The sequence below is a fragment of the Rhipicephalus microplus genome, chromosome 1 (genome assembly GCF_043290135.1).
Source record: "Rhipicephalus microplus isolate Deutch F79 chromosome 1, USDA_Rmic, whole genome shotgun sequence".
NCBI lineage: Eukaryota > Metazoa > Arthropoda > Arachnida > Ixodida > Ixodidae > Rhipicephalus > Rhipicephalus microplus.
Genome location: NC_134700.1, coordinates 127,556,282 through 127,569,908, shown reverse-complemented (window position 1 = coordinate 127,569,908; position 13,627 = coordinate 127,556,282). Strand labels below are relative to the sequence as shown.

At 46.4% G+C, this 13,627-nt stretch overlaps 1 protein-coding gene across 1 annotated transcript in view; it reads left to right on the top strand.

The window, feature by feature from the left end:
• Positions 1–9,181: 9,181 nt before the first annotated feature.
• LOC119177880 (neural cell adhesion molecule 1-like) overlaps positions 9,182–13,627 on the top strand; it is a 272,880-nt gene continuing 268,434 nt past the window's right edge. The window contains exon 1 of the mRNA XM_075887327.1: positions 9,182–9,580. Coding sequence (XP_075743442.1) covers positions 9,472–9,580 — 109 coding nt within the window. The 5' untranslated portion in view covers positions 9,182–9,471. The remainder of the gene's footprint in view (positions 9,581–13,627) is intronic.

Below are 13,627 nucleotides of genomic sequence, written 5' to 3'. Positions count from 1 at the left end.
AGGCACTGCATTCCTTGGTTCGATAAAGAAAAAAAAAAGAGAGGAGTGCTGGAAATTTCTTGCCAACCAACAGCACCACAGTCTGAACTATTTACTTTCAAAGCACGCGCAGGCCCATTTCAACATTTCGGCGCCTTTGAAGAAAGTACGCGACAAATGATTACAGCTGCAAGGTCTGTCATGCCGCGACGCTAACGATTCAATCGGCCGTTCCTCACGCACAGCGTTCGGAGGCGGTCGCATTTGTTTCGCATACACTAAGCAAAGCGGCGTAAATAAAAGAAGCCCCGTGTGAACGCATTCTCTCGCGTTCATGCACCACACCAGCCGCTCCCTCTTCTCTTTCCTTAACTTCCTCCTTTACCTCTACCGACTACGAAGCGGTTGTCTTTTTCCCATTGCTTCTCGAGGAGCGCCAATTTAGATTCGCTGGAAACAGGATCTCTATAGCCGTTCACATTTTGTGTACCTCGACGGAAAACTTCCTTCCCCAGGGGATGCAGACGCCCGTGCGCGCTTCAGTGCGTTACAACGAGAGCGCAAATTGACTTCACCCGGAATACACTAGCAGAGTGAAACAGCAAAAATCAACGAACTGGCAAAGGGAAAGAGGCTCGCGCCACCGAGCCTTCCCCGGCCGGCTGAGTGGCTGGAGTGAAGAATCGCGGATCGGCGGGATTTATCGCCGCTGCCTGGGAAAGGAGGCACGGAGGTATACAGTTGCGGTGGCGGTGCACGGTTGCAGACCCTGCGGGTGCCGTTATATTTAACCACTTTACCGATATTTTCTATCGCGCGCGAGGAGAAAGATTGTTATTAATCGTGCAGCCGGGCGTCCGTTTGTCTTCGGGGATGAGCCTGAGGGGACCGCTAGGGTTTACGCACCGGAGAGCTCGTCTCGTCCTCCTCACACTTAAGGGGAGAGGAGAATGTAAAAGAAATGGCCGTGTGCACCAGGGCAGGGATTTACTTCGCTTACAGCGTAGACCTGAGAATTAACCTTTCGGCAAGACTGAGGGGAGCACGGTAGGGAAATTAATGAAACGGCTGCTGAATGAGGCGGTTCACTTTGGACAAGAGGATGGTGGGGCGAGGGAAGACGAAGTGATGGTGGGCATTGGCCCGCAGTGGCTCCCGCTCAACCCCTGAAAATCCTTCCCCAAGGGAAGGAACGTGTCCCAGGGATAAGCCACAAAGACTCGGCTTTAGCACGACCTTTCCCTTTGCCATTGCGTGTGGGGAACGACGTTTTGCGTGAACGTGATTTCAAAGCTGTGAGCAGTATTTTGACCGCATAGAATCGTAGAGATAAGTTGGTTCGCTGTTCTTTCGTGCTTGTTACGGCTCAGTTTGTGCTTCATCGGCCTCTGAGTAGCCGGGCATCTTGTAGCGTGGTTGACTTTGCAGGACGTGCTGTATTTTAAAGAGGTGCAAAGTTCTATTTTATTCCCAGTGTCGTTTATTTTACACTGCGACTTTTCATATAATATTTTACAGCAGCTAAATATTGAAGAATACTTGCACGACAGCTTGCAAACTGTTCCTCTAGAGCTTCTTTCGGAGTCAGGTTTTAGTTTCTGTTTTCCTCAAGAAGTTATGTATATCAGAAGCGCACAAATAGACAGCCTGAATTTTGGGAGCTACGACAAATGATGCATATTCATAATTTGCAGGTGTATTGTCGAACTCTGTCATGAGTATAAAAATTTCAATCATAGACATTCTCATTCCGGTCTTTGGCTATGCAGTGATTCTTTGAAGTAATGAAGTAGCGCAAGTGGTTCCATATTTGTGCTGTATCTTTATAGAAATGTATAAGACCGACTTCTCGTTGTCGACTGACTTCGGCTGGTGGTCATTTTGCATGCCGTATCAAAGGAGTATCTTCAGCTCTTGATTGTTCAGGCGTGTGATGCTGTGGCCCAAGAAATGTGGCACATGGCACCATATCCGCTTTCTTCAAGTATTACTTGGTGGGCGCTCAATGCAAGTACAGTGTATACTTTGCTCAGTAGTTCCCTGCAAACCACGAGGGGCGTGCTGGCAGGGCAGCGTTCGTTCGTTTGTGTTGTTCAACGTGATCACGACTGTTTGACAATAGGCTTTCACGAAAGTCTGAAAGGCAGCACAAATGAGTGTCAATACAAACAGACTACAGCTACAGTGAACAGTCTAGCAGCATGAACTAAGGGCACTTGTTGCCTAACTGATCATATTTCACGCACATGTATACGTTGCATGAGCACGATTGTAATTTCCAACTAAAAAGTTCGGGTTTATCTGTTTCTCGGCCCTTGACATCGGATGCCATCGATGGAGTTGCCAAGTAACGCTTTGAAATTGAACAAAACATGTACCCACATGATACATTGAAGGTTTGAAGCCATGCTAGATTCCTTGATGAAGTGGCATCTTGCCGTATACATTAAAGTGGTAGGTCACATACTATGGTACGTGGACTCCTACTGTAATGTATACGGCAAGTTGCCACTTCATGGTACGTGGGCCGACGTCTAACTGTCGGAGGTTATTATGGATGCCTGTACAATGACCTCCGACAGTTAGACGCACAAGCCAGGAGAGTCACCCACTATCGAATGGACGGTGACATATTTGCACACATGAATGATTACCACCCACCTGCTGTTACAGTTGCATCTCATCTTGCTAGTGTAGTCGTTCTATATATGAAACGGCTGTAGACGCTTCATCGTCAAAGCCTAAAGGCTGCCCTGCCATTGCAAATATGTGGTACATAGCGTGAAGTTCTTGAAGTTCATGCAGCCTTCTCGTAGTAGAAAGATTCCACAACGTCTCTTGATCTCGAAGGCTTTCGTTTGGCTGTACCGGCAGTTCATGACCCTACTAAAACGGCCGGGGGCAGCAGAGGAAAAGGAAAAGGGAGGTTTCTGCCGCATCCACACTGTCTCCTCGGCTTTTCGCAAGTACTAATCCAGCTGCGTTCATAAAGTGAATCGAGAAAAGATCGAGCGCTCTGATGTCGCCCTGGGCCGCATGCAGAGTAACTAGTTTACGTGTCGCTCACTATTGCTTCTGCTATTTTCTTTAAGTTATTCAAAGGAAGGCAGTAACGTGAGCTACCTTGGTTATACGAAAACATGAGTGGCCAGATCACGATCCTTCGGACGGAGAACAAGCTTTCCACACTTGTTATAACAGAAGCGTATTCGTGGTAACCTGGAAATCTGAAGGCACGCTTTGATCTGAGATGAATACATAAATGTCTCCATGGACGTGTATATTGGTATGAAGCATGAAGCAGTGGCGGCAGCATTTGTGATTGCATCACTAATAAACGTTATACACATCTCTTATGCTGGACTGCATCGTGTGGCCGACATTACATAATCGCACTCGAGCGAGCCCTAAATAGGTTTGTCTTGTATGGCGTAGTAGAGAGGGACAGATAGGGAAGAGGAAAGCAGGGAGGTTAAACGAATGCTAGATTTGGTGTGTTACCTTGCACAGGGGAAGGGGGATAGGGGTTGAAATATGCTGCAGCACTAGCTATGAGCCAAAGAGCCTGCATTGAAGTTTTGAAAGCGGCTATTGATCACTTAGCAGCAGACACGATGAATATTTAGCCATGGTAATACGATCGCCATAATTGGATTTGCCATACTTTTCTGTAAGCTTTTATAATATACAAGTGTGGAGGCTAATTGATGGCTGAGATAGTTGCCCATGATGCGTAAAACCTCTATGAAGTATAAAGATCTCCTAGAAACATTCAATGTCTTTTCTAGTCTCGTCAGGCTGAAATGAGTCATGTTATTTTATTCTGATTCTCGCTTCACCTGCACTGCCAAAAAAAGACCGATAAGACCAGAGGTTTCAGTATTATTGCCTCTGTGCGGAGTGGTCACCCTGTATACATGAATGGCACTAGACTATGAAATTCGCAGCGGTACAAATAAGCCTTGTAACACCCACTATGATATCTAGAATCATCTTTTAGATTGAGCTAGATGCGTAACAGGTTTCAGAATTTCTAGTTTCAGGCAAAGTTGTATCGATGGCCTCCACGCATACGAGTGAACACCGCAGTTTGTCCACGTTGACAACATACCATAACACCAAACAGGGCGTATATAGACTGCACATCGACGGTTACAAGCGCACGGATCTGACTACGAGAAGGTGAAAGAAAAGTATGCTGAAGAACAAGGAACATGTCCTGCGCACAAACGTGTCGTCGGAAGCCAATAAGAGAAGGAGGGAAAACTCTTTCGCCTCGATAAAATCATTTCGATGGCGTGACTCATGACCACATACTCGCTCAGCTCTCCTCCCTGTCATGTGGCCCCCGCATGTATTCTTACATCCGATCATTTCTTTCCAATCGAGTTGCTCGCTTTAGAGTCGATACTCATTTGTCTAACCCACACTCCCTCACCCGCGGCACTCCTCAAGGTGTCGTACTATCTCCTACTCTGTTTAATATGGCTATGGCCCCCTTGCCTCCCAACTGTCCCAAATACCTGACCTCCACCTTATTTTTTATGCAGACGACGTCACTATCTGGTGTACGTCTGGATGTCCCGGCCACGTGCAGGATACTTTGCAACGTGGCCTTGACCTTATCGCTTTCTTTCTCGCTACTGCTGGTCTGTCTCCTGCACCGGAGAAATGTGAACTACTTTTGCTAAACCGGTCTGCATACCAGCGCTCCCACAATACCCTTATCTCCCTACATCTTTCTAGCTCTCTCATCCCAACTGTTCAGCAAAGCAAAGTTCTTGGCTTCCCTTTCCACGCGACAAAGAACGCGCAGGCCCTACATCAAGCTGTGAGGACTTGCCACTCGGTGACCCACCTCCTGCGACGCGTTGTCACTCGGCATTCGGGGCTCCACGAGGCTCATGCGCGCCGGGTTGCACATGCGCTTGCCCTTAACAAGTTCTTGTACTTTGTACCCTACGTTCATTTCACCGAAACGCAACTCAACACACTCAAAAGAGCTCTATTAGGCCTATACAAGGCAGCTCTAAACCTCCCTCTCACTACCTCTGCCACTAAGCTCTTTGCCACAGGCCTCTTCCATCCATTACGTTCTCTCATTTCTCTGCACCACGACTCTCAGATTGCCCGTCTTTCTCTCACTCGTCAAGGCCAATGGCTATTAGCCCAAGCCGGTATCCCTCACATTCCCGTTTCCGTTCCCAACTTGCCTTCTGCCACTAGCACCGCTACTTCTAACCTTCGCATCCTTCCCCTCCCATCCAATATGTCTCCCGTTCTCCACGCCAGCCGGCGTCATGCAGCAGCACAGCATCATTCTCCTCCTCTCTCTACACATGGAGTTGCTTACACGGATGCCTCATACATGGCTCCTCGGGGCTCGTGTGGCTGCGTTATCTACCATTCACACCTTTCGGCACTTGACACGCACACCAGCGGGCCATACTTACACCCACCAAATGTACTTTCGCTCGAGCTCCTTTCCATGCTCCACTCCATGCAGTCATTTTCCTCCCTCCCTTCTCTCCCCGAGTACACGATTTACTCCAACTCTCACGCCGCCATCCGTCACATACAGAACAACACGTTGCCCCGTGCTCTTCAACAGGAGGTCGAGCGAGCGGCCTCTGCTCTTCAACCCTCCGCTGTCTTCCTCCGCTGGGTTCCTGGGCATTCGGGTATTAACGGCAATGAGCTAGCTCATCAGCTTGCTCGCGACATATTGCACCGGGCACCGTTCATTCCCTGGCCCACACCTTCGGAAGACAGTGAGAGCTCCGCGAATAACGATGGGCAGATCTCCTTGTGTCACACTATCACGGAGGTCTATCTCCAGCTCCGGCTCGACAAGCGTCTTTACCCTCTCCCTCATCCATCACTCACTGCGCTCGAGGCTCGAACTCTACGGCACATCCAAATGAACTGCCTGATAACCCCCTCTCGCCTTTTCTTTTATAAATATAGGTCTAACCCTTGCTGTCCTAATTGTCCCTCCCCATACGCTGACCTGTCACACTGCCTGTTTTACTGCCCAACTGCTCAGCAATTCAGCTATTACCCTCCCCCATCCCTTTCCATCACCTCCTGGCTTGACTGGATCGGCTCCGAAGGGGAAGAAGAACAGCGTCGACTGATCGCACAGGCGGTCGAAATGCTCGGCCTGTAAATTTGGCTGAATAAAAGTCTATTACTACTACTTTTATAGACTGCTACAGATGTATCTTATGTAATACGAACACATACTGAAATGAGTAAACGCTGGCATACTTATTTCAGAGGGGCGTGCCAGGGTCTTTCGATGAAGTGTCGTGCTCGCAGTACCTCAGAGGCCATCGGCTTTCATATAGGTGTACTGTATGAAACTTCATGTCCGAAGTGTCGATCCACTGTTCATACAGAATGCGCGTCGTGCCCCCATGAGTGAACTTCTCACTGCACTACCCCTCTAAACGACGTCCAAGTTCTCCAAACGTTCAAGGAAGGCGTATCAGAAAGACAGTTTCTGGCATAGCTCGCGAGGCTAGACACGCCTGCGACACAGTGTCTTCCTCCTTCTTTCTTCTGGCGCTCCTCCTCGCTCGGTTGGCGCGGTGATCGCATGGGGCAACTAAACTGTTATGTTATGCGGATTGTTTTACGAAAAAGGGGAACAGCACACAAACAGTACGAAAGATGACTGCCTCGCGATGTAAGCGGAAACAGTTCTTCCCGTTCATTTGATTTCGCTTATTTTTCTTGTAAGTGGGGTCTTGCTTAACTTTTTTCGTTCGCAGGTATAAAGGTTTAACACAAATTCTGCTTCAAGGGCTTCATTTTAAACTATCTCAGAAATACTGCTTCGCAATGAAAATTTATGTAACAGAGTGTCTTAGGTAATCACGTTTTGGTACTCCTATTCACGAAAAAAATATTTCGTTCCTGAAATCTCCAGCAGAAACACCAAGGAGAAGAAATAGGGGTTAAACAAATCAGACAAAATGTCTTTTGCAGAGATGGTTCACAAGATAAAAATGTGTACCTGGAACACCAAAGATTCTCGGTTATACATTTGTTTATTACTACGACATGAGAAGAAGCATCAATCAAACGTTCCTAAAAGACAAAAGAGATCAAGTCGTGATGAAATATTCGGAAATTCACAACTACGTAAGGTGTTCAATAAGTATGGAGCTCTGCACGCGAGATATGTGGGCGAATGGTAGGGGGCGTATTTTGTCTATGGATGTGCGTACGTGCGCTTTCCGTTGTCCTCGAAGCAGCTTTTTACAACTCCTTTTAACCACTGCTATTGCAATTCTCCGCTAACAGTAATGTGATGTGTTTGTAGTGGCTGTCAAAGCAGTGCGAAGTGCTTGAGCAACCAGTCGTACTCAGTGGCCTATCTCCTTTTGTAATGTTTCTTCTCGACCATCCGAACAAGCGACAAACTGTGCACAAGCTAGCACCATAAACGAAAGCATACGAATGTGTAGAAGTCAACTGCAGCTGGCATAGGCATAAAATGTTTCTGTTGTCTAAAATGGTAATTCAGCCATCTTTTCACAAGAACATTACTAGGTACCCTGCAGGGCGTTGGGCAAAACGATTACCACGAAGTAGAAATTCAGATGTAGTTTTCACTGTTCGGACACTGATGTAAACCTACAGAATAATAAAGACGATAAACTTTGTTGAGGCACTTCAACGCAAAACAATTGGTCTGTCTTTCTGTACATTTGTCTGTCTATCCGCCGTAACGATACCCACAACGAGCCCAAGCGATATCCCAAACGGCCAACCTCATCCACAGCACCCACTAATATTGCTCAAGTTTAAGCATTCGTAGCTCTACAACTGTTAATTGAAAAGCAATTATTGTGCATATCTACGGCACCATAACAACATGCCAGTATTTTGTATGTGTGTATTTACACTAGAGAAGGTAGACATAAGTAATTCTAAGGACCGTAGCGTTTATCACGCTACGCTGACAATGCAACGCGATGCTCAAAAAAGCTAGTGTTTCCAACGCTTTGGCGGTGGCACCTGCCCGTCGCTTTGCGTTCTACACCTTATCACCTCCGAGACAGGCGCGCACGCCTTCCTTCGTTTTCGAAGATAACAGCAAGATAGCGCTCATGTATAACGTACCTCGATACAATCGTTCGCCTTCGTTGCACGGATTGAGAATACAATTCACCAATTTTCGCGCACAGAACATCAAATATACGTTTTGTTCACTCTCTCCAGGCGCAAACCTGTCGTCTTTCTACGACATTAGCAGTGAAACATGCAGATACAATGTCAATTGTTTTTTTTTTTTTGCTCATAGCGGTGGGAATGCTTCGCAGATTTCACTCACTTTATTTCATAATTCTATGGCTTATCATCACGTGGTTAGTTAAAATAAATACTACGGTGATATTAACTAATCAAGCTTTATGTCTACATTCGATTGCAGAAAATTTGAGGGAGCCCGGATTCCCCCAAATGTTAGAATTGATCACGTGCACCGACTTATATCTGTTTGAAACGAAATTCCCATTAACCAGACTGACAGAAAATAAAACGCCGTGTGGCCTTCTACGTGTTATCTCACAAGCGTGTATACATAAAAATAACTGTGTACGTGGCCTGGGCATGCGTGTACAATTTGTGTCCCCTCGGGTTTCGCTTGAGCCGCCTCGCCCAGCCCCTCTTCGTTACACCACAAGCTTTCCCCCAAACTCTTCCTCAACAACCTCGCTGTTTCCCCGAGACGACATGCGGGGACGATCGCTTATAGGACAGCCAACCTCGAGCTCTAGGAACGGTGGCGATAGGGAACCCCTCGTCTCCAATGAGGTGAAGAGCGAGCAGCTGTTGCACCCGCCATCGCCTCCACGCGGTGCACTCTCTTAGCTGTTTAGTTTGTCGGGGCACCCCCGGCGGCGTGGGCGGTTCTTCTTTCTGCCGCGAGCGCCGCCGGATGGCGCTGGCGATAGCGGGTGCGGCGGCGCTCGGTCAGGTACAACGAAAGAGGAGGAGGAGAGCGTTGTGCGCATGAAGAGTGGAAAGGGCAGCGCGCCAACACCCCGGCTTGAATCCCAGCGCGTGCGGGTCGGGCGCGCGATATTCGGCGCGGCACTCGGACAGGAGGCGTGCTTCTGTCGACTCGGGAGCGCCGCTCCCTGATTCATCCCTCTCCGGAAGACGAACCAAAAGCGTGTTCGCCTCCCAAGACGCGCGCAGTTTTTGTTGTCCGGGCAGAGGGAAAGAGCGGCGCGCTGCTCCGCTTTGATCGCAGCCGCGCGCAGGGAGAACCACTCACATCCCTTTACCCAGGTGGGACAGTAGAGAGCGCGGAGTTCGTCGGGGTGATGAGCGGCCGCGGCGTGCTCTGCGGACGCGTCCGCCGAGCGCAGTGGGTTCGGAACCTTTGATCGGTGTCGCGCACTCAGCACGCGCTTCCCTGTATCGCCGCTGGAACTGCTGAGCGCTCAAGACAGGCTCAAGAGAGGCTCCTCTGACATGAAGCGGAGCACCGCAGCTATGAGACCGGGACGCATCTTGTTCGCCTTTTCCTTGCTGCACTTCCTCGCCACAGTGGGACAGTTGGTGGTGACCGCGCAAGACAGCAGTGAGTACTCAAAACAAATACCCAAAGTAAAACGAAAAAAAAAGAAAACTCGCAGCTGCGAACTTCCTCTTTGGACCACGTTTTGCGCTAATGTTTGTGAGGTGTCTTAATGGTGTTCCAGCTTTTTTTTTCTATTTTTAGCTGAATGAAAAATACATTGCATCTTTGTAGTGACCAGGGAATTAGAGCTCCCTAAAAACTAAGACATCCGAGCTACGAAAACTAAAATGCTGGGAACTAACCAGAAGTTCTACCAAGTAGGCAAGTGGTGTGCTTTTGATGCCAATATTTGCGGGCTTTCTTATTTTTTTCTAATTAAAATACGGGCCAAGTCCGGTAGAAAGATTGGCCCTTTGTGAACGTTGTTCTCAAATGTATGAAACCTGCCGGAGGCTACACATCTGAGAAAGATTTCATTATATCGCACATTATCAAATAGCTCTTGCAACAGATAGTGTACACTCGTCTATTTTTTTTTGTTTCGATTAAGCAAGAGGTATTAGCTTGCTGTTTAAGAAACCGAAATGCAAATTAAGTAATTGTTACCGGTGAACTTACTTACAGTGATGCGTCATTAATAATTTTTCTTTAAAACAATAGCAATGTTATTTTTATAACCTTGGCGATGTCACTTCAGAAAATCTCTTGATAATACACTCGTTGAACTGATGCAACGATGGTCCACTGTGGTGTAGCAGTGATTACAGCTTCCTGCTGCTGACCCAAAGGTCGCGAGTTCGATCCCGGCAGCGACGGTCGCATTCTAGTCGACGTGAAATGGTTGAGGCCCGTGTACTATGCGATGTCAGCGCACATAAAAGAACACCAGTTGGTATAAGCTTCTGGGCCTTCCACACCGGTATCTCTTACAACCATATCGCGATTTCGGGATGGAAAGCCTAAGGTATTATTGTATTATGATGCGAAGGGGGAAATGCGCATTGAGTGAGAAAATACATTGATTGATATGTGGGGTTTAACGTCCCAAAACCACTACATGATTATGAGAGACGCCGTAGTGGAGGGCTCCGGAAATTTAGACCACCTGGGGTTCTTTAACGTGCACCCAAATCTGAGCACACGGGCCTGAGAAAATACATTGATAGCGAAGATTATTGAATAGTGAGCCTTAGAGCAGTGTTCTAACTTCATACTTGATATCATCATGTTTTAATAAATCAGACGATTTTGTGCACACATGTCAAAAGGAAAAATATTTAGTTCCAACTGAAGGGCTGTCTCAAGAATGAACATATAAATATATTGTCAGAACCTGATATATGTCTGAAAACAATAGTAATGTAAAACGGTAACCAACATCGCTTTGTATCTGGGTGAAAAATTGCATTAGAAGCCAAGTGACTGGGTGAAATTAATTTTTAAAAATTATGAAAACAAATGAAGTGCATCCACTCGTATCCTTGGGAGTCATCAAGAGTGGTTTAACTTTCAGTGTTAGTATTGTGTTTAAATAAATGTTCAATAATTTAGAGTATGGTGCACTCTACTATGGGAGAGAAGTAAGCTATACCAGTCTCAAACGAGACATGGTAGATGCTACCACAGACGAAGGAAGATAAGACACACTTCAAATTAAGCCTGGCATATACGTAGGCAAAACAAGGATATGATCGCTGGTTTCTTAACTAGGACGCAATCAAGTTTTCTTTTTATCGTGAACGAAAACATATATTCAAATTTTTCTATAGTATGCAATCAAGTCAGCACGCACCCCTTCATTAGCGACTTTACGTTTCGCTATCACCGCGCGAATTCCCACGACATCCAGTTACACTGTGTTTGTGTCTTTAGTTCAGTTTCATTTTTCCTGTCGAAATGAATGCGAAATGAGCATGCTGTGAAAATTAGCAGGTTTTACAATTCTCAGTTGTGGAATCAGATACAAACTGATCGGTTGACGCACCTCCAGCGCCCCTAATCACGTGAGTGTTCCCTAATGTTCCCTTAGTGCCCTTAATGTTCTTTAGTTTTGTTCTCTAAATAATCGGTTTATTGGCCCACCAAATCCTTTTTAAATTTATGCGCCAGTGTAAGCGTTCCTCACATGCAATCACTTTCAATAGCTCGCCTTCGCTTGTACTATATTACAATAATTAGTTCTTTTAATAAATTGCATGAACGTTGTGTCCTGCAGAACACAATTCAGAGCATCGAAAAACGGCGCCGCGGCCACCTGAAAGAGTCAGCGAATCCACCTATATAATAATTTGTCACACACAGACCCCTCACATACAGGCCTCTCAGTTTCACGAAGCCCATTTGATCCCCGCTACCACGAATGCCCACTCGTCGTTCCTTTTCTCTTTCGCATTGATTTCGCCGCACTTATAGATACGCAAAATGCAGCCTAAGGCTCAAAAAGTCCAACTAATGCAAGCGCAACCGCATTAGGCAAAACGTCACTATCGATATTATACGCCACAATACTAACCGTAAGACGGATGCTATGTCCCAGGCGAACGCCAAATCACAGAATCGGTTTCGTGCACGTTTAAAACACATGAACTGGAAGCCCTCGTAATGACGACCATACCACTATTCATCATGCTACCAGCAATGAGCCTTCAATCGATGCATGAGATCGCATTAGCTTTTACTGACGATCCAAACATGGTTCTCCACTCAGGTTATGAATCTCCGATCCATTGCCCCGCTTGCATAGCGCCCGCATAAGGTGATGTACTCATTCGTCTGTCACCGATTATTTCCGTAACCCGTGTGGCAATGCCTTATAATTGTCAAAGAGACCATGGCAAATTACCGCCCACGCTGAGGACCGGCTTGTGTACTGAAGATTTGGACTTTCTAAATGCGGCAGTAGTGCGTAGATTTGTCCTTGTTTTAATGCCTAATGAGTGATCGATATTGCACAAAAATAACTTTCGTGGCAGAAGGAATGGACAAGACAGACTGCCTTTCGAACCGTTGGTTCCGTAACTAGTGCTCTATAGTTATGAACCCCGATAACTTGCGCTGAGGAAGTCGCAAGTATGTCGTACACTGCAGGCTAGGCATACGCCCAGTAGAAGTAAATACTTGCACTTGGACAGTGAAAGCTTGAAGATGGCGTGGTTTCTAAGGCACTAATCTGCTCTAAATAAAGAAGGAAACTGGCATATACAGTTTATTGCAACAGATACATTTCAAAAGTTCCTAATTAGTTGCATGCATTGTAGTTAAGATGGAGTTGACTAATACAGGTGCGTGCGAACCCTGTTTATGCACTTTCTGTGTTTTACTCAGGTGCGCTGCATATAGCCATGCATGAAACAACTCCCACGCACCAAAATTCTAAGCCTAATTGACCTCCTTAAAATTCGAATCTGGAGGTTCTTAGAATTAACATCCAGCTGAATGACAAGCGCTAAGAAATGACATTAGGTATTTGCTAAATCTTTAACGTGGTAAAGGCTGTGTTGTTTGTGAGAACAAAGACATAACGCTATCCTTTAACAACGCTCAAATTCTTAGAAAGTGGGCTATCGTATGGGCAACCTTTCGGTTCCCTGGGAGTCCTGAAAAATTGCATTGCAATACCGCGCCTCTGTTATCTGAGCACTTTCCACTCATTCGCAATACATATTCCACATAATAAGTTAGATTTCCGCTTGCAAGCTTTATTAGCGGCGTACCGTACAGAATTTCGACTCGAAAGCGGCATCTCTCAGTGAATAGTACTACCATTTCCTTACCTTTCGCTACGACAAGCGACACATTGCCAATGAAGGTACAAATTGTTTACGTGTCATTTTTGCAGGTGATGGAAATTCGCGCATCACAGTGCCTCTTCAAAACCACAAGTTTCTAATTGCCATCCCTTTCAGTTTTGGTCTACACGTAGTGTTTAGTCTGTCCTTCGGCAGGCATAGTGATCCCTCACTTGACCGAAACTAAGACAAAAAAAAACTAGTTCTCATCATAAACGTTTCTTAACCTTTACAGTCAAATGCGAGGTTGTATTCCTCGCAACATACAAATCTGCTCGAAACACACGGCAATTTTTAGACAGCGGTGTGCATCGCTCAC